The sequence below is a fragment of the Ambystoma mexicanum genome, chromosome 11, assembly GCF_040938575.1.
Source record: "Ambystoma mexicanum isolate Mex_15411 chromosome 11, UKY_AmexF1_1, whole genome shotgun sequence".
Classification (NCBI taxonomy): Eukaryota; Metazoa; Chordata; class Amphibia; order Caudata; family Ambystomatidae; genus Ambystoma; species Ambystoma mexicanum.
In genome coordinates, this window is record NC_090934.1 from 1006919481 (window position 1) to 1006938582 (window position 19102).

The following is a 19102-nucleotide window of genomic DNA, read 5'->3' on the forward strand; positions in this document are numbered from 1 at the left end:
TGGCATGACCAGTCACTTCATATGCAGATGTTTAACCAGGCTAGACTCGAAGCCATGTTTAAGGTAGCTAGTCTTGATAGCTCCATCTTGTCACTGCAGGCAGTAATCTCTTTGCCCCCCCCCAACACAGTAATTCATACTACTCCTTCAAAGTGCTCCACAACAGGAATAACTACGGTTTCATCAGAGAGTGCCAGAGCAAAGGAATCCCTAGTTCCTTCAGAATAATCCATGTAACCCTCTTGGAGTGCAAAAGAAAAGGGATTATTTCCAAACTGCTGTGGATCACCTACCCTGAGAACACTCAACGTTACTCACTCGTCCTCCATACTTCCGCCAATGGTCTCTGCTCTGTTATTGGGCGTCTTTAAGCCCTTCATTATGTGATGCTTAATAAAAAAAGTTATCCCTGATTACCAGTTTGCTGGTATGCTGGTGGAATTACCGCCAGGATACTGGTAAATGGTAATAGAGTTACCGGCACTTAGTCCAGCTGTATTACTGCTGGATTATGAGTGCTGGTGACAGCGGTAAACCCCCTTTCCAAGGAGTCCCTTTGGGCTCCATGGGGATTTGCCAGTATTACTGGCACCAGCAATACAGGTGCCGGTAAGACTGGCAATTTGCACCGGGAAGGTGCCGGAATTACCTCCAGCACTTAGCTAGAGGTAATTCTGCCACCTCACTGGCAAACTAGTAGCTGGCCAGTGCGGATATGTGGGGGTATGCAGTAATACCGGCACGTTGATTCTGCACTGGCCAACTTGTAATGAGGACCAATCTTATTCACGCATGGAGCTCCGGTCTGCATCTAGCTTTTCCACTTCAAACAAACATGCACACCTACCAGTTCAAGCAGTAGACAATGTTGAGCCGAGGAACGAAACAAAGCAACATTTCATTGAGTCACTGTTTAATTTAAAGCGCTGATGAGCACACCAAGTAAAAAAAAAAACACATTAAAAAAAATAAACAAAAATACCTGTATCCTGTTCCTTGGCAGGAAAGGGAGAGCACCAAAATGTCAAAGGGTTATGGGGTAGGGACAATCATTGACGCAGATTAATAAGGAGAGGGAGGCATAGGAGGGATCGCTTGGACGGAATGAGGAGGAGTTGTAGGGTGGAGAATATCTGTCACTGAGAAAATCTACATCTGGTATGAAAGGCAGAAGCAGGGCACACTATACATATATCTAGCCTTCTTTTGGTGACATGCAGGAGGATGGGCATGTGTCCCAGTGGTTATCCGGGAGGGTGTACTCCAGAAGTGTGCAGTGAGATCCATCGCAGCAGCATACCAGCCAGGTTTTCATGGACTCTCACACAGGCACCAGCAGAACATTTCCTGCAGAAATCACCACCATCTCCCAACTTTTCTGGGCTACTGAAGGTCCGTGATCAACGGGTCACCCCATACAATTGTGAGATCATATTTACATATTTAGCTAAAAATGAATACAACTGCATCCCTGTTGTGGAGCAGGGCATCCTGTGGGTGATATCACAATGTAATACCTGAAAACATTATCCTGCACCACCCCGGGATTCTAGCACCATAGTTGTGGGGGGAGGTGGGTGGTGAATCAAACTAATCACTTGAAAAGAGAAAGGTGGTTTTACAGTCATGTGTGGAGCAAAAGCACCACATTCTTTGTGAAGAAAACCTGAAACAGGCAAAGTGGAGGGAATCCATTTATTTGGGATGCTCTAACACACTGGTCTGCAACCTGTGGCTATCCGGATATTTTACTATCCTGGCTTGGGCTGATTGGAGTTGTAGTACAAAACACCTGGAGAGCCAAAGGTTGCAGAGCCCTGCTCTAACGCATGCATTGGGGAAGGAGAATTATCCTGACTTTCTAATCAGTGGTGGGCTGGCTTTTGGAGAAATTGAGAAATCTTTCTGATTGGCTGGTGCCTTTGGCACGTAACTGACAGAAACCCACACCTAATACCCTTCTACAGGTGCTGAGCTATCACGAGCCTGTTGGGTCAATAACTCTGCACCAGATATTTCCTGACAGGCTGGCCTGTTTCTGCTCATAGAGAGCTTATGATGGCATTCAAGGGCAAAGAAGCCCAGCTCGCCTTGGACAATGCAGCACCCAGTGCACGTGGGTTCAATCCCAGAAAAAGGCTAAACATCAAGTATCTGATCCCAAAATAAAGCCACAACCACAGCAGTGCATAGCGCAAAGAGCATATCCCTTAAAAGGAGAATTGTGATAGACTGTATGTAGCCTTCAATATGATTTAGTCATTAATGGTGTGAAAGGGGCGAGGGTTTGCAGGGGAGATCAACCTATTTCTAAAGCATTCATGATAAATGGTTTCACAGACATACAATGTTGGGCCTGAAGCAACTAATGCTGGCCTGCCAGCACTCTGAGAGGCCCACTCACACCGTCAGCCAGGCGTGGTCTTTTGCAGCCTCCACAAAATGAGAAGTGGGTCTGGACTTTCGGCACCAAGAGCAAACCATTTATAAACGAATTAAGTCTTCTGGAATTGGAACGTGAAGTAGTGCATGGGGTCAGTAACGAGGAAAGATTAACAGAAGCACGGCAGCTGCAACCGGCAGGAATACATATGGAAGAAATAAAGAGAGTCCAGCTCAAGATAGGGAGAGGATTAATAAGAAGACCTGGAGCTGCCACTCAATGGTATTGCTTGCTGTGCCAACTGGGAATGATCATGTGTTCACTTCAGGAAAATGTTTGCAAGATGTACTGTAAAGCCGGCATGTGCTGGTCAACAGCAGCAAAAGTTTAGAATATTTCCCGGAAACTTGCTGGTTTCAGACCCCAAAACTCTTCAGTGGGATGTTGGTGGTGATAGGGGAGCATGTCTTAAATGTAGGGGGGGCCCCTTCTTCCAGGCTGGAAGGTACGTTTTTTCCTCTCCACGGTATGATCTTGGAATGGGAATGTCTGGCTGAGGAGTTCAGGATGGGGCATGCACGTCGGGCAGGTCACTGATCAGCACAGGGCCCCCAGGATGGGGACCTCACCTGCGCGAAGCTCGCTCGTTTCCTCGATCGCGAATGCCTGGTCCGTGCGTTTGGCAGGTACGACAGCACTGCACTTTGACAGTCGGCAAGTGGCACCTCCCCAGAAGTCGTAGAGTTTGGCAGAAGCTGAAGGTAAGTCGGTCTCTCTCGCAGATGAAGCCTGCACGGAACACAGGAGAAGCAATTGTTAGGATTCGTATCATGGAGAACCTGTGTTACGTTACATTATGTACTGGTATTTCTAATGGCCTCTTGGCACTGGAATGCACTCTGTTGATACATATCTTGACTATTAAAGCTAAAAGCTGTAGTGTTTCATACCCTTGGGTCACAACTGTGTGAAACTATTTTATCCATGCACCTTGGAAGAAGGAAAAGTCCACCCCTTTCCACCAGCCCACCCTCGAATGTAAGAAACATTATGGAAGCCCTTGTATTCTTCAAACCTGTTTCCCTAGAATCCCATGTTTGTCCAGCCTACATGAATGTAACCTAATCAGAGGTAAGTGATTAGTTAAAGACAGGAACATTCATGTTTTTTCATTTTTCATTCAGGTGCAAAAGAATCGATAGGAGCACAGGAAAGGTGTGCAGCCTGTAGGGTGGGTCCCAAATCAGCAGGGGAGGTGGGAAGAAATGAGTGCAGGAAGGAGAGAGTGCAGCTAGAAGGTGGTGGATTAAGTCAAGTAAGGAGAGAACGCTGCCTCTCATTCTGAACATTTTGGAAGAGAAGAGCCAAAGATGTCTGCTGAGAGGGGAGAGGAGACAGTGTGGATGGGGGAGATTGGGAAGTGGCTAGGAGTGGTGGTAACATGGCTCCCTAGACTGGAGCGTAGGAGAATGCTTGCATGGATGGGAGTGAAGAGATGAGGTATGCCACCACCAGAGATGAAAAAATGTATATGATTCACCAAAGTTATTAAAGTCTGAACCCAGAAAGGTGAAGTCATTAGGGGTTCCTGGTGCTCTCCAGCACAAGGCAAACGGGCAGGCTAGGTGGAGAAAATGCTACCTCCTTTCCATGCCTCTTCAATTCCTTGCCGAAGCTGCCCTCTGCAGGCCTACTGCATATGGCAAACTTAAGTGTCTACATTTTTTTAAAATTAATTTGTGTAAAGGTGTTCTCTAATAGCAAGAACCCTACTCTGTACCATACCTGAATTGTTTTAATGCCCTATACTGTTCTTCGTTTACTCGTTGCACTGTGAAACAATTTCTGCTAGGAGTTGTTGCTACGCAAGGCCACAATAAAATATAAACAACTCTGCACTCGTATATAAAATGAGCCTTCAGGTACACAAGTACACATTACACAGGACTTTGACGTCAGCTCCCCCTCCCCCCACCCCCCACAGTACAGTGGAATGTGTGACTTGAGGCAGGAGCTGCAACTATAGTGAAGCACAGGAAGCTGAATGCAGCATGTTCTAGGCATCAGACTCACAGTGGAGACCAGAGTGCAGAGAAATGCCACAAAATGCAAAAATACAGGTGGGGAGGGGAGGTAGGGGTCACAGAAGGCAGATGGGAACTCTCGAATTCGGATATAAACTTCATAAAAGCAGACAAAGCATAACATGCACTGTATTAAAATACTTTACATTACATGACAGTCTAAAAAAGAGAATAGAAAATGCATGGATTAACACATTATTTACACCTGGTAATTTTATTTCTGATGGATGTTCCTCCCATGGATTCCTCATTTTAGAAATATTCTCCTGCTGTGCAGAACTCTCAAGAGACTTTTTCCAGCAGGGGGTGGTGAGCAGACTGGTGTCGAGGGCCTTCGAGTTGACAGCTTCGGACCGGATATGATGTTGGTACAAATAGCACATGTGGTGTCCCATGACCTCAGTTGTGATTTTTTCCCCATGCACATCTGCATTAGGTATTAAAGACAACATAATGGACGTTTAAGTGTTGAAGGAGAGCGTCATCGTAGAACCATAGGGGGAAACTCCTTAACCGTGAGGTAGGCTGGGAGGGCGATGAGGAATCCGTGGAAGGAACATCCATCAGAAAGAACATTACCACGGGTAAGTCATTTATTTGTTCGTCTAACGGATGTGTCCTCCCATGGATTCATTATCTTAGATAGGCTTGCATAGCAGTAAGTTATCCTGGAGGAGGGAAGGAGCTGACTGCATGGTTACTATGTCACCGATTGTTGAAGGACAGCTGTGCCAAAAAGAGACTCATTGGCGGAAAAGGTATCCAGGCAATAGTGTTTTGCGAATGTATTGATGGAAGCCCACGTCGCAGCACTCCTCTTTGTAGAGTAGAAGTAGCTGGCACACCCCTAGTAGAGTTTGTCCTGAAGTAGGCAGGGCTCTGCGTACCCGCTCTATTGTAACATTTGCAAACACAAAGCACAATCCATTTGGAGATGGTCCATTTTGTTACCCTCTTGCTCATCTTCAGGCCGGTGTAACCAATGAAAAGTTGGCCTTAAACGCTCATTTGGTTTGTCCTTACGATGTAAAAACTCAGAGCCCTTTTGGTGTCAAGTCTATGCAGTCTCTCTTCCTCCTTAGATGGATGAGGAGGTGGATAGAAAGTTGGTAAAAAAATTGTGACAAATGAAACTCTAAAACAATCTTCTGAAGGAACGAAGGATGCATCCTAAGAGCCACCTTGTCTTTGGTAAAGACTGTAAAAGATGGCTTACAAGACAGGGCGTGAAATTCGCTTACTCTTCCAGCTGAGGAAATAGCGCCCAAGAAGGCTGTCTTCCATATACTTACAAGTCTCAGAGGTCACAAATGCAATGGCTCAAATGGAGAAGCCGTAAGAAATGTCAACATCAGGTTAAAGTTCCATGCCGGCACCAAAACGAGGGTCAGAGCCAAGGGGTTTGTTAGGCCTTTTAAAAATGTAACCACCAAGGGGCTTGTGAAATATGACCACTGCTCTGGCATGCACTTAAAGATAGAGCACAGCTATGGTGGTGACCAGACCTGTCTGGTGCAACGGGTTCCGTCCGCAGGGTCGTTGTGTGGCAGTCCGGAAAGGATGCCAGTACTATGCAACCAGCAACCTTATTTCTGGACTGCACACTTGTAATGAGGCCCCCTGTCTTGCTAAATGAGTACCAACTTCGGTTGGGATGACAAATGCATGTAAATATGTTCTATGTACAGCACTTAGGTGTAATCACTATATAAAAAACAAATTATCATTAAATGAAGAAGAAAAGACAACACCTTAGAGATGTCGCATAGAAAAGGTTCCACATCTTGTGCTCTACGCCAGCGACGGAACTTTCTTTCGACGGCAGCGGTACAACGCATTTGCTGCCGGCCTTCAGTATGAAAGCAACACCTCGATCACATCTTTGGAAGGTCCCAATCCTTGTACCTTAGCCTTTGTGAAGCCAGGTTTGCAGGTTGTGCATGTGCATACTAGGGCGGAAGATCCACTCCCCTCTCCTAAGATAGAAGGTCTGGTCTCTGGGGAAACTATGTATAGGACAGATGGCCACATCCAGACAGTCAGAGTACCATGTCCTCCTGGCCCGGTCCGGGGCAATCAATCATGGTTGCTCCAAACCTCTTCAACCTCCTGAACACTTGAGGAATGATTGAAATCGGTGGCAACACATATAGGAGCTGCACGTTCCAGTCCACCACAAATGCGTCCCTCCGTGCCCCTCTCAGGGGAAACTCCATGGAGCAGAAAAGCGTACACTTCCTGTTCACGCTGGATGCAAACAGATCCACTTGTGGGGATCCCAGGAGAGTGAAGCCCTCTAGAAGGACTTCCTGGCATAGCCCCCATTTGTGGTAGACTGAGCTCTGCCTGTTCAAGCCGCAGACACTGTGGTATTCTCCTTCCTGGTGAGGTGAATTGCAGACAAGGAGATCCTGTTCTGTAATGCCCAGAACCAGAGCTGCATCGCCTCTCTGCACATTGGGAGTGACCCTGCACCGTCTCGATTTCTGATATAGTGCATGGCCACTGGGTGGTTTGTCATGATCAGGACAGTCTTCCCCTGCATGCAAGGCAAAAAGGCCATCAGCGCTAGTCTGATTTCCATCAGCTCCAACAGGTTTATGTGAAGTTTTGTCTCCACCAGGGTCCACAACTGGCTCAGCAACAGCCTGTTCAGGTGAGCGCCTCTCAAAGACGCTTCCGTTAATATGGTCGCTTCTGGCTATGGTTGCCAAAATGGTTCTCCCACTATCATGTTCTTTCTGTAAATCCATCACAGGAGATCTTGAGCGTCTCTGCTTGGGACTTGAATCAAGTCTGTCATACTGCAAGAGAACTACGACCATTGAGATCTGAGGACCCATTGGTGCAATCTCATTCTCAATTGGGCCTCTGGCACCAGAAAGATGCAGGATGCCATGAGACCGAGCAACAGTAAGAGGTCTAGGGCTGGCAGGTATTTGGTGTTCTGGAATCTGGTGGCCATCTGCTGTATGTTTATAGCCCCGCCCTTGGGAGGGAAAGCCTTGCCCGAGGGCGAATCCAGGACAGCTCTGATAAATGGAAGTGTTTTAGAAGGTGTCAGCTGAGACTTCTTTAAATTGATGGAGAAGCCCAGTCTGTGAAGGAGGCGACAGGTGCAATTGAGGTGATCCAGGACTGACCATGCCCTAATTAACCAATCGTCCAGGTAGAGAACGACGTGAATCCCCCCCCTTTCCAGAGACTGGCTGCCACTACCACCAACAATCTGGTGAAAACACTCAGGCAGAGGTAAGCCTTAAAGGCAGAACACGAAACTGGTAGTGTGTATTGCATATGACGAAGCTCAGGTACTTCCTGTGCCTTGGATGAACCGGCACATGAAAGTAAGAATCCTGTAAAGCAAGTGATACCAACCAATCCTGAACCTCCAGTACCTGGAGGATCTACGACAGTGTTAACATCTTGAACTTGTTCTTCCTGAGGAACTTGTTCAAGCGCCTCAGGTCCAAGATGAGTCGCAGACCTCTGTCCTTTTTTGGGACCAAAATAAAAGTGGGCATCACCCCCTATTCTTCTCCTTTATTGGTACCTGCTCTATGGCACACTTCTCCATAATAAAGGAACCCTTTTTCAGGAGTAGTGTGTCTGGAACAGGAGATGATATGGAAAGAGAGGGGCAGTCTGGCGGATGCTTTAAAAGGGGAGGAGGCATCCCTGAGAAATCACCTGTTGTGCCCAAGCATCTGTAGTAATATTGCACCATTGTTGAAAATGGTTTGATAGACACCCCCATATTAGTGTGGTGCAGCACAGCGCCCTCAAAGAGGTTTTGCTGCAGGGGCCACACTGAAGGGGACAGGCGCACAAGTGGCTTATGTCTTACTGCCTCTACCTCTTGAAGATCGAGAGAAACATCTCTCCTTGGTGGGAGTTGGCTTGTTTTCCCTTTTGTCTGTAATTATAATACCAAAAGGGTTTGACCTTCCACTATGAGGAGTAGGCAGCCTTACTGCAGCTCCTAGAGACTTAGCTGCGGCCTTAGAGGCCTGTAGCTTCTCCAAGGTATAGTCTGCCTTGGGTGTTATAGGTCAAAGTTTTGACTCAAAAGGGTCAAATTTTGTAAAATGTATTTTGGGGGGGGGGTCACCCCCCTCCCCCAAACCCGTTTATGGTGTAAAAACACCTTTTTTTACCTATACTAAAGCAAAAAAGAAATATATACATTTGAAAAAAATGTGATCCTTTTGTTTTCGGTCGAATTGACTTGACCCTTTTGTCATTCGACCCTTTTGTCATTCGACCCTTTTGAGTCGAAACTTTGACCGGACACCGCTTTGGTTCCAAACAAGTGTGATCCGTCAAAAGGCATATCAAGCAATTGTGCCTGCACATCCTGCCCAAAGCCTGATTTTCTCAGCCAGGCGAATCTTCCTCATGACAAAACTCCTCCCTCATTTCCCCCTCAGGGATGTGCTCTGCCACCTCACCCACCCCAGACCATAGCATGCAGTTGGCAAGTGAACAAGAGGTGGTTTGTGCCTTAAGTGCCATTCTGCCTGTGACAAAGACTTTTTTGGCAAGAGTGTCAAACCATTTATCGTTCCTGTCTGGGGTAAAGAACGGTAAGCACTTGCCTTAGTGCCAACAGTAGTTGCTTGCACCACCAGACTGTCATGTGGCGGATGTCTGGTGAGGAACTCCGGGTAGGAGGAGACTGGCCTGTATTTCCTAGTAAAATCCTTAAGGAGTGCCTGCCCCGAGCATAGAGTTTTCCATAGCTCCAAGAGAGGATTTGTAATAGTATTGTGCAAAGGAAGGACAGGTTCAAAATTAGTGCCTTTGTCCAGAATGTCTCTAAGGTCCCGTTTTTCTAATTCACTTGCTGGAGGGCCCCAGCCTAAGGCATCAGGCACCTTTGCCATCATATTTCTGTATGCCACACTAGGGTGGGCTTGAGGATCTCCTTGAGGAAAATCCACCTCATGGGAGGTATCTAGACCACTTGTGTCATGCAATATGGAGGCTAGATCAGCCAGTGTATTTTCTTCTATGTGAAACTCCTCAGGCTGTCGTGAAAGACCTGTATGCTGGAAGCCAAAGGAAAATGGGTCATCATCTTCGTCGAGGATGCCTTGGAATGAAGACATGAAATCTCTCTCGACTTTGGTGCAAACCTAGAAGTCGAGGGGTCTTCAACTATCGACGCTGATTAGTCCTTCGAGGCCGTAGCCGACGGAGCATCAAAGAATGCAGCAGCTAACAATGACATTGGTGGCGTTGATAATTCTCGAATCCTTGTAGAGGATTTCCAGGCTTTTCGTTGCATGAGGATGTTGGTGAACCGAGTCCCTGCTGGCTTTTTCGGTGGGGTAGTTTCGATGGACTTCTTCCCAGAGTAAGAGAGAACGAGCAGATCCACTTTCTCAAAGGCCTGCATCATTTTGAAATAAAAACTCTTCTGACTTTTCTGCCGAAGCAGTTTAAAAGGTGTAGTGTACCTGTTTCTCCAGTGATTAGTCCATGGACGAGTGCCTCATCCTTCTCTTATAATACAATTTCTGTGGTGGTTGGTTAATGACAATTTAGCACTTTTGAAAACGCAAAGGTTTTGGAGTAGGCATGGTCGACAAAGAATAGAAAAAATGCAAAAGAATTTTTTTTCCAAAAAATGTGCTAAAGATTTCTCAGAGACAAATCAATGTGTTCCTGAGTAGCGTGCTGGGCATGCAGAAAAAGGAACTGAGGTCATGGGGCGCTGTTTGTGCTATTTGTACCAACGTCAATGTCACATCCGGTACTAAAGCTGATGACTCAAAGACCCTTGATGCCAGGTTGTGCAGCGCCCCCTGCTGCGAAAAATGATTGAGATTTCTGTGAGGCAGGAGAATATATCTAAAATGAGGAATCTGTGGGAGGACACAATCCATTAGAAATAGAAGTCCCAAACTGGTACTACACTTAAATTATTATTTGATTGATTATCGATTATGTCAATGATCCTATTAAAAATACAAAGTGCCAGTAGGCAAAATTGCAAAGAACAGGGATAGATCGTCAAAGCACATTCAGAGATACCATATAATCTCAAATGATATGAAAAGAAGGATCCATGCAGGCACGGTTCCTATAGGTTTAAGACTATATGCGTTTACAGTGGTACATTGTTAAAATATTTATGTAGAACCCCCACCCCGCCCCATGAGTTAGTTAACAGGAGCACAGCACCTTCTTTTTTTCTTTTGATACTGGTTTTATTAAAAGTAAACCTTTCACATTTCAACACGTTACAACATAAAAACAAGCAATCAAAAAGTGAAATAAACATACACATTCATATATACATTCTGCGATTCATTATTCAGATTAAAATCTTGCCATAACCTACGTAATTTCTTCCAATCTCCTGAGTGTCTCTACCAAAAAGCTGTGTAAGGCAATTATAAGTGAGACACTATCACCCCACATCAAATGTGCCCAGAAGGGCTGACCTATATCACTTGAATGAGTGAGTGCTACTAAGCTAAAATGTTTAGCTCTAGTGTATTTTAACTGGGTACAGTGTAGGTCCAGGTGCTTCAAGGTTTCGCAAACATACCCAGCATCACAGTCTACAGTGTAATCTGGAATCTGCCTTCAATTTCCATGCACCCACTCGCTCTGTGTGAAGTTGGTTCACACGAAAGCGTATGTACAGTGCTTGTAGTCTGTATCAGGAAACAAATATACAAATTTAGGAAGGTCCTCACATTTTCTTGGAAACCTTGCATATTCACTATATGATTTGTGGCGAGATAAATCATTGACTGTCTTTTTATTTTTGTGACAGGGGGCCTATGAATCAATTCCTCTTCCGAGGAGTCTAGGGTCTCCAATATATCCACATACTTTGCTTTAAACTTATTTAGTGATGTTAAGAATGGGTTCATTAGCAATACGCCCTGGTCCTCATATAAGGAGTTGTTTGGAGGGGAGATCATTTTTGAGTAATTTGACAAGTGCCTCCATTGTATCCTCGCCTGGATAGTAATCAAGCCCAGCTCCTGCCGGATTGATCAGTTAGGGATGGAGTTGGAGAGACCTAGGGTCTCTTTCCATATCACCCCTGAATTGTGTTTAAGTAAGGGCCCAAGTTAAAGGTTCACAAATCTAGCCCATATAAAATAGAAGGCTCCACTTTTGCCAATTAATACTTGATAACAGGCAGGAGAGAATATTTACAGAGACTGGACATCAGTATTCTCATCTGACAGATTAGGAGCCTAGATTTTTCTCTAAGGCGGGTCCTACTTACTGTCATAGAACGAGTATTTGTGGGTTTGTAGACCAAGCAACTTATAGATGCCACCCTCTCCAGAATCTGTTCTCCCACCTTCCATACCATTACTTTAGGTTTACATTTGTTGGAAAACATGATAATCTTAGATTTCTCTCCATTGACCATGAGATTGTTCCTGATGGAATAGGTGAAGAATAGATTTAATTCACTACGGAGATCCATGGGGGATTGATCGCAAAAGATTAGATCATCAGCAAATATTAAGCTGTTTATTTGTGTAGATGTGCAACATAGTAAAAAGTATTTGATAGTCTCTGGGAATTTAAGGAGTTTAAGGTCATATTTGTTAATAAGAAACATCAGTGGTAGCTGTCATAATCAGAGTTTCATACTCAACATCCTAGCCGAGTGGGAAGTAACACTATCCATATATGGTTCAAAAGGGAGCTGGACAGTAGCCCAAGATGTAAAAGTTACTCAGTACAGTGACTACGCACTCCTAGTCCATGGTCCCCTCCTCTCCTCACTGAGGAATGTCCTCACATGGGGAGGACAGCAGTGCCTTATTTCAGCATTAAAAAAAAAGAAATTGTTGCAGACGTGGAGCTCTGCCATTTATTCACCAATGCCAACACACCCCAGTCTGTGACGAACTGCCTAGGCTGGGACACACCTAGAATAAGAAGAAATGATTGCCACAAGGAAGGCTGTTTTCCGGGAGACTAAATTCATGTCTACAGAAGCCATGGATTTAAATGGGCTCTGCATAAGTGCATTTAGAACAACATGTAAATCCCTGGGGAGGATGAGGGGCTGAACAGACAGGTGTAATTGCACAAGGCACTCAACATTCCTCTTGATGACTGTGTTAGCAAAGGAGAGATCTGACTTATTATAATTGTGATAGGCTGCAAGTGCCACCAAGTCAGTCCTGTAGGTATCTGATATGACTCCTGAATGGGCCAGATGTTCAATAAAAGACGACCGTTGATCTGGAATAGCCTCAAGAGGACTACAGTGGTGTTCAATGAACCAGTGACAGAACCTGAGCAGTTTGCTGCAGTACTGAGTTCTAGTAGAATCCTCCCTTGCCGCCTTTAAAACCCATGAAGGGGTTAGTAAGCTGTCAGGCAGGGATCGGGACGGTTGTCAGCTCGAGATGGGAGGCATAGCTGGCTGCAAGTAAAAGCAGACGTAACCCAGAGGGAGAAAGTGGCAGTTGGGAGGGAACCAGTCCCTGCCCCTTCTTTCTGTGCCTGCCTGCTTGACGCCAATGCCACTGTATCTTGCCAAATACTGCAAATGCACAATGCTTGCCAGTCTGCCGCTATCTCCCCAAGGAAAATGCAAGATCTGGCAGACGAGTGAGCAATCAACCAGGGGAGAGAGAACCAGTGACCTCCAGGCTGTGGAAGACATCAGCAAGCAGAACAATCCGAGCTGGCTATGCACATGGAACGCCACTGGCACATGCACCCAAGCGATCTGTATCACTTAGCAGCAGAGAGGGACGGAAGCCAGCAGTTGGCCTAGGGAACCAGGTGAGGGAGGTTGCCAATGAAGCGGGATGGGAGAGAACAAAAGGGGGACCAGGAAAGAGGAGGGTGTGGGTTATTCAGCTAAGGTCGAGGAAGGAGAAAGAGGAAGACCAGCTGGAGGTACAATAGTGGAGAAGGGCGTGGAGAAGAATTGTTGAAGGATTTTGCAAGTTGAGGTGTTGATTAGTGTGAGAAAGGTGTACTGGGTTGTGAGTGTGCATGGAAGGTGCAAGAGTGAGACTGGTCTAGTGGCGAGTGCATGGTAAGGTGAGTGGAAGAGTGATATGAAAAGGGGGAAAGGGGTAGTGGATGAGTGGAGAGAAGGGGAGAGTAGTAGCGTGGGTAGAGGGGTAGTAGAGTAGAGGGAGGGGTATTAGTAGAGTGGAGCGAGGAGGAGTAGTAGTGTGGAGAGAGCATATTAGTAGAGAGAAGAGAAAGGTAGTAGTAGAACCGAGAGAAGGGTGGTGAGAGGGGTAGTTGTGCAGAGAGCAGAGTAGTAGGGGAGCAGCAAAGGGTAGATGTAGTGAGCTGTAGTGGGACAGAGTAAGATCAGAGGGTTGGGGTAGACAGTAGAGAGGAAAGGGGAGCAGAACATCCGAGGGAGAGAGAAGGGGAGATGGAGTGGAGAAGGAGGGACGAGGAATGAAGGAGAACAGGGACATAGATGGAAAGACATAGGGAGAAGAGAAGGAGGGTGTGGAAGTTAGGGACCAGGGGGGCCTGAGTGTTTCATCTCTGCATAACATTTCCAGTTAGTACAATAAAAGGTGTTAAAACTGCTTTTTCATGCGATTTCAAAATTGGACCCACAAAGTGCTGAAATGTTGTTTATTTATGCTGAACAGTCCGGAGAAAAACCTGGAGTCTTTCTAGGAAGGATGGATTTCCTCAAACACCCTCATGGAATGGAGGTTGTAAAACTCCTTCAAAAGGATCTCGCTGCCCACTAGTGATAAGAGGATGAACAGGAGGGGTCAAATGAACTGGTAGATGAACTCATGACAACTTCTGAAAGTATCCAAGTTTGCTAAACAGTTGCCTCCTATCTAGGACATGAAAAGACATGACACTCTCTAACCTGAACTCTAACCCTCCGTCTGTTCTGATCTTCCTTGATCTTTCTTTTGCCTTTGACACAAGCAACCACTCCATCTTCATAAACCGTCTGCATGATACTCTAGGCATCAGGGACAGGGCACTGGCGTGGCTTACCTCCTTCCTTTCAAACAGACCTTCTCAAGTGCAAATGGATCCTTTTCTCTCCTTCACCACACACTCTACCTGTGGCGTCCCTCGGGGCTCTATCCTATCGCAATGGCCCTTCAACATCTACATCTAGCTCCTCCTCCTCCCTCATACGTCATACCTGACTGCTATTCAGGCATGGTGCTATGCCAACAAGCCTTAATGCCAGTAAGACAGAGATCCTTCTCATTGGGACGCCTGCTCCTTGTTTCCCCCCCACTCTCTGGTCTGACTCTTTGGGCCCCCTCCCCTTACCCACCTGTGAGGCAAAAAAACATGGGATCATATTTGACTCTTCTCTCACTTTCTGCCCACATATCCCGGATCTTGCCAAGAAGTCCAACTTTCAGCTCCACCTTCTCAGGGGCATTCTACCTTTCCTCGCCTTCCCCCAGAAGCTCAACGTCTCCAGGACCTTGGTGCTCTTTAGGCTAGACCACTGCAACAGCTTCTTCCTCAATCTGCCTCTTTTCTCCATTCACCCCTTCAACTAACCCATAATAGGACTGCAAGACTTATCCTTGGCCTCAAGCCCGGGGTTTGCATCTCTCCAGCCCTACATGATCTACACTGGCTCTTTGGGACCGCAAGGATCAAATTCAAGACCTGCTGCATCATCCACAAGGCTGTCTGGGGACTGGGACCTCTTTACATCCAGCTCTCCCTCCCTAAATACCTCCCGGCCAGAGTCCTTCAATCCTCTGGCTCCAACTCTCTGTTCAACTCTCAGAGGTCAAATGTTTCTCCAAGCAGAGAGTGGGAGGTAGATCCCTTTCCTCGGCTGGCTCCTCCCTCTGGAACGACCCCCCTCATCCCCTAAGACTTGAGCCAGATCTTCTTAAATTATGGAAACTTCTCAAGACTATCCTTTTGTCTTCTTCCTTCTCTCTCCCCGTCCAATGCTAACTCTCCCTCTGTGACTGGGGCCTGGTCCCTTCAGAGGCATACAGGGACCAGACCACCCCCTACCAGTCCTCCCAGCATCCTTCGCTAGCACTTGCCCTCGGGCTCCCTTCCCCAGACTAGCCCAACTTGGTCCTCCCTGAAAGGGATCTAAACCTGTCGGCTCTAGAGGAACCTTGAAAGGTGTCAGATCGTTATTTGGTCAAGCAGACCAGACACTTAGCTGTCTGGCTAGAAGTCGTCTTCTTATTCAAATCTTCATCTGTTGAAGGAGGGAAAAGTTCCAGGCCATCAAAGGGTAATTCCAAGATCTTTTTCTGCCTGTCCTGGCTGAACTCAGCAGTCCCAATCAAAGCCTTTCTTCTTGCATTGGTTGTCAGGCAGGCACATAACCCTGGAAGTGATGTTAATGTGATGAATGGTAGACTCCATAATATCAGTCCCTATTAGCTCTGCTTCTGCCAATCCTAACCTAAAAGCAAACAGTTTTTCAGGTGGGAAGTAGCTCAAAAGAAATCTGCACTCTCCTATGACATTTGGCTAATAGCCGCTAGCATTACATATGCATTAGCCTAGCATAAGTGGAGAGATTTGGGCTGGTAAACTTTTCACATTAGCCTGTCAAACAGATTTCCCTCTTTATTAAGAGAGTTGGAAGTGTATGTAGTTGTGGATTTGTTCCATACTGTAGCTGCAGCAACCACCCACGATTGGGCCTGAGCATGAGATGCCAGGCAGAGCTGTAATGTAAATCAACCAGCTCAGTGACCAGTTGGACAGAGTACAGTTTTGCCCAAATCTTCTGAGTTCCCACCACAATGGCTTGAATATGGATTTCAGATATGAATTGCATTTTGGAAGAAACAGAAGTCAGAACATCCTCCTATGAAGCGGGTACCACAGGCACTACCAGGCCCATGAATTCCAAAAGGGACTCCATATGCTCACGGAAAGCCCAAACTGATGCTGGAGACTATGTGATCTAAGTCATCTTAATCATCTTGAACATGAGACGGATCATCGCCTTGAGCCACAGGTGGAACAGTGCTGAAGGCCCTGTTGGCATGGGTGCCATCAACGAACGAACAACTGGCGGAAGAGGAGGGGGTGAAGGTGGCTGCAGGAGGAACCACTGGAGGTGGTGAGGGTGGCAGAGGATCCTCTGCTTTCACTGGCTAAGTCTGAACAGGAACATTCGTAACTATTGAGGATTGGACCTCTCTAATGAGGCCACTGAAATAATGTTTCATGGCACTTGGTGTAATACTTTTCTGGAATATACAAAAGAACAAATAGCCTACTCCCTAATGTTGAGGCTGTTCAGTGCAGACGTGGATTTAGAAGGCCACTGCTCTCATATGTCCACATATGTCCCCCCCCCCTTGATATATGAGCTCCTGAAGGTCTGAAGTAGCCATCTGTGACCAATCCACTCCCAAGCGTACAGGGACTCTCACCTGCTCCAGGGGCCAGAGGGGGGGCAAATTCAGAAACACCACTAGATCTGGCCTACCTATGAGCTATAGTCGCTAAAGATCTGCCCACCACTGGATGCACAAATCTGATCTGCATCACATATGGACAAAATACAATGGTGCTGAAATGGCTGTAGTGTTCCAAGAGACTGATTCCTCAGCCTTGCCGGGAACCTCGGGGCAAACCCTGGTGAGGGGGCAAAGGATCTCAGTGACAATATCCCTGGTGTTCGCCCCTTTCTTTGCCATACTGTGCTGAAACACAGCCTCGACAGGCGACCTGGTGACAGACTCTGGGGAGCCCTCGACAAAGAGGGCAGCATTATCTTGGCAAGGGGGAACTTCAGAGGCAACAGTACTTTGGTGGCCAGCCAAGCTAAGTATGTGAGGGACCCTCCCAGACCCAGCACCCCTTTGAAAGGTGTCACTAGGCAGGGGTGCTGTGGAGAAAAGGGAAGAACTTACCTTAAATCTTTTCCTCAACTTGACCTCGATTAATGACTTGACTCTCTGAGGTGGGGGATTCTTGAAAAAGATTTTTTTCAGTGCCGTTTACATTCCTGGCTATGGTGGAGATGGTTGGTTTCTGTCTAAAAGGTCTTGCGTTCTTGGAGGCAGCCCTAAAAGAGGGATGCAGCTTGAGAGCATAGAATGTAGAGTTTAAGGGTAGAGACATGCACACACCAGGGTTTCAGACCAGAGCAGAGCATCGAAGCGATGACCAGTGAGTCACCATGAAATGCTGCTCATTAGCTGTGAGCTCCGAGGCTATTGGTAAGGCTGCATCAGCGCATTATCTGTCTTGACAATGTTGAGATCAGGACAACACGATGTGTGATGCCGGCATGGCATCAAGAGAGGCACAGACTCAAATGTAACCGTTCGAAAATCTTTATTTGTAAGCTTTGTTGGGTTGGTGGAATGCCTAACTGGCCCTAACTCTAAAGGGATGGTTCCCTCAACCGATGCTTCTAAGGGCTGTCGATGTCCGTGAGTCCAAAACCAAAGTCTGCCTGTGTCTAAACCTATACTTTCCTCACTCTTAGACAAAACGTATTCAGGGACCTTCTTAGAGGTAAAATGGTGGTTAAAAAGAAAATGTAAACCACAGCTGGTTCCAGGTAGTCGTACCCATAGGTGTAGTTCTGCCAGTTCAAAAAGAGTTAAACTCAAAACGGTTGCATTTGTATTTTGTATTTGTATTTATTTTATTTATATAGCGCACCAGGCCCAAGGGAAACCGGGCGCATCACTTAGTTACAGGCATGGTAAGATAAAGCATTTGATTAGAATATACATAATATACAAATAATACAGGAAATATACAATGTGCAAGAGCAGGTAATAGCAGTAAGTCGGTGACGCTGTTATGACTCTGGGCGCCATAAAATAGGAGTCACAGCAAGTCTTGGGCAGACAGCCAAGCTGACGCTTTGCGCTTGAAGGCCGAGAAGGAGGTTTCAGCTCTAAGTGGATTGGGTAGCGAATTCCAAAGCTTAGCTGCTAGGACTGGGAAGCTGTGTCCTCCAGATCTTTGAAGGTTGAAGCGCGGGATAGAGAGGCAGTTAGTTTGGGCACTTCTGAGTGGTCTCGCAGTGGTGTGTAGTGCAAATCTACTGGCTAGGTATCTAGGGGCTTGATTGGCAAGGCTTTTGTAAATAATAATAATTTGGCATTTATATAGCGCTACGAACCCTCAGGTATCTGAGCGCTGCTTATTATTACCCACGGTGTGTGGTGCTCATTTATCGACCTCGGAAGGATGAAAGGCTGAGTTTGGCCTTGCCGGGATTCGAACCTGCGTTAGCAAGCTCTGCACGGGTGTCAAAGCGAGCCCTCTACTCGCTGTGCCACTTGACCGGCTATGTGTGTGAGCGCGAGTGCTTTGAGGGAGACTTTTTGGAGATTTAGAGCCAGCGAAGACTTCGTCTAGGGTCAGGAATGTGAAGGTTCCTAGGAATATTGAGTGCCGCACTGATGGCGTTATTTTGGATGATTTGTAGTTTTTTTAATATTGCATTGGTTGGTACCCAGATAGAGGGCATTGCAATAATCAATTTTGGATAGGACCAGGGCCCTGGCTAGTGTGGTGCAGTTGGCTGGTGAGAGGAAGGGGCGGCAAGCTGTGATGAGCTTGCAGGTGTATGATGCCGACGATGATACTGCGTTGGTTTGTCTGGATAGGGAGAGAGTGGAATCGATGTATATACCAAGCGTTTTTGTATCCTTAGCCA

The 19102-nt window shown here is 46.5% G+C and overlaps 1 protein-coding gene across 1 annotated transcript in view; it reads right to left on the reverse strand.

Annotated features, from left to right (window-relative positions):
• Positions 1 to 896: 896 nt before the first annotated feature.
• The window catches only part of ADAMTS7 (ADAM metallopeptidase with thrombospondin type 1 motif 7), a 752931-nt gene continuing 734725 nt past the window's right edge, over positions 897 to 19102 (reverse strand). Inside the window, exon 24 of the mRNA XM_069624204.1 lies at positions 897 to 3172. Within this exon, the coding sequence (XP_069480305.1) occupies positions 3009 to 3172 (164 nt within the window). The 3' untranslated portion in view covers positions 897 to 3008. The remainder of the gene's footprint in view (positions 3173 to 19102) is intronic.